This window comes from Equus quagga, unplaced genomic scaffold, assembly GCF_021613505.1.
Source record: "Equus quagga isolate Etosha38 unplaced genomic scaffold, UCLA_HA_Equagga_1.0 66543_RagTag, whole genome shotgun sequence".
Taxonomy (NCBI): Eukaryota; Metazoa; Chordata; class Mammalia; order Perissodactyla; family Equidae; genus Equus; species Equus quagga.
Window position 1 is genome coordinate 1 of NW_025800850.1, and position 1,995 is coordinate 1,995.

General features: G+C 60.1%; 1 protein-coding gene across 1 annotated transcript; it reads right to left on the reverse strand.

The window, feature by feature from the left end:
- Positions 1 to 103: 103 nt before the first annotated feature.
- On the reverse strand, positions 104 to 1,713 carry LOC124234036 (ral-GDS-related protein-like). Its single transcript, XM_046651294.1, has 2 exons — positions 1,625 to 1,713; positions 104 to 623 (listed from the first exon to the last, which is right to left on the reverse strand). The coding sequence occupies exons 1-2, from the start codon at positions 1,704 to 1,706 to the stop codon at positions 250 to 252; spliced, it is 456 nt and encodes a 151-aa protein (XP_046507250.1). The 5' UTR covers positions 1,707 to 1,713; the 3' UTR covers positions 104 to 249.
- Between the last annotated feature and the right edge of the window lie 282 nt (positions 1,714 to 1,995).

Genomic DNA, 1,995 nt, shown 5'->3' on the forward strand with positions numbered 1-1,995 from the left:
GCAGATGGGGGATCCACCCAAGGACCTGGCAGCACTTCAGTGAGTGCCCATCCCCGACCAAAGGGCCAGACTCTGCCCACCTTCCACTCTCTCCCACCTCAATCATCGGCACAGCCACCCTATACAGCAGGTGCTGAGTGTCCGTCTCTACTGTCCCCTGTTCGCTAGGGGACAGCGAAGGCTTGGGGAGAAAGAAATCTTCCCAGGTCACAGTGTTGATAAGGGAGGGAGCAGGGATTTGGACCCAGATCATCGGAATCCCGAGCAGGGAATGGCAGGTGTGGGGTGGCTCATGGCACCAGGAAGGCAGGGGCCACCCGCCCGGCGAGCTCCTCTGCTCACTGCAGCCATCCTCGTCATCTGCTCTGCCACCAGCTGGGGAGGGAAGTCCAAGATGTTCGGCTTCTCCTCCCACAGCTGGTCCTCGGTGGTCACGGCCCAGGGGCAGCTGGGCTCTGGGGCTGCCTTTACTGGTGGCCCTTGCTCTGGTCCTGGAGTGGCCGACTCAGGGGCTGCTGGCTCCAGCTCTACCACACGTGGTGAGACTGGAGGTGCAGCTGGCTCCAGCCCGGGGGCTGGCACTGGCTCTGGCTCTGGAAGTGGCAGGAGCTTTGGAGCTGGCTCTGGAGCAGGATAAAGAGAAAGTTTCACGCACACACCTGACAGTTTCTGTGCCTTTCCAAAGATAGAAAGGACTCCACTGCCTCTAAGGGAACGCTAGCCCGTGAACCTCAACACAGACAGTCTCCCCAGACTCCAGTCCCCTCACCTTTCCATTCGGCCTCAATGGCCTTGAGATGCTCCAGGTGGCCTGGCAGAAGGTAGGCATGGCCCTCCACGTGGGAGCCACCAAAGCTGACGTGCAGAGTGGCCAGCTGCAGGGTCCAACAGGGAAACCGCAGGGGCTCCCTGCAATCCTGCCCTTGGCCCACCCAGGTTCCCAGCAGGAAATAGATAGCACTGCGGGGAGGCTGATGGGCCAGAGAGTCAGTGGCCTGGCCTTTCCTTAAACACCGGCCTCCCAAGGCACTCTTGTTAGCATCTGCGCCCCTGTGCCAGACCCTCCCCCTCCAGAGGAGGGCCCCATCCCAGCCCTGAGCCCCGGCTGGCTGACCTGGCTGTGGCAGGCCTGCTCATCCAGCAGGCTGAACACAGAGTCTGTGAGAGTCTCTTGTTCCCACCGACACTCTCCTCCCCAAGGGTCTGGACACAGCCCACTCAAGCCCTCCATGTATGTGGGCCACTGGAATGAAGACTCCAGCAGATTTGGGAGCAGCTTGCTCACACACCTCCTACTATGGACCTGGCGGCGGTGCTCACAAGGTGTGGATGTGGAGAAAGGGAGGCAGGAGGAGCTGGGACTCTGCTGGGAGTGGGTCTCTAGGGGACAACGCAGCCCAGCCTCCCTTCCAATTCTCAAGGGGCCTGGGACCCATGCACAGCTCTCTTTGAGTCCAGTCCTGCTGGAGTGGAAGCCACCAGAACTGAGCCCTCCCATGGGAATCACAAGATGGGTGAGATGCAGGGTTCTCCCAGGCCTGGCGCGGCCACAGCCTCCATCCTCGCCCCGCACCCTCTTTGCTAGAGACAGGAGGCCCTTCTTCTCGACCCAAAGACCACTCACTTTGGGAGGTGGTCCTGTCCTCCAGCGTCCCGCACGCAATGGGCCAAGCTGCCTCCATGTGTCCCAAAGGGGATGAGGGCATCACCCGGGATGGAGGGTAGATGGGACCTGTGAATGATGTCAAGTGTGACTGTCTGAGTCTCAAAATAGAGGGGAGGACCAGGGAGGCTGTCTGCTTCATTCACTGAGTGACCCTTAGTGTGTCCAGAAGTCCTGCTCAGAGTAGGTCCTTCATAGACATTGTTGAATGACCTCCAACCAGAACCATCCCAGGTGTCTGAGTGGGCCTGTGACCCCTCTGTGACCCTAGAGATCCCTAAGTGGCTACACCAAGGACAAGCACCAGGACCAGCTGGATGGCATCTCAAACT

Excerpts from the sequence above, each read along its gene's own strand:
- LOC124234036 (XM_046651294.1), bottom strand. The coding sequence starts at position 1,706 with ATGCCCTCATCCCCTTTGGGACACATGGAGGCAGCTTGGCCCATTGCG. Across the intron at positions 624-1,624 it reads GGACAGGACCACCTCCCAAA|AGCCAGCTCCAAAGCTCCTG; the intron begins GTGAGTGGTCTT and ends ATCCTGCTCCAG.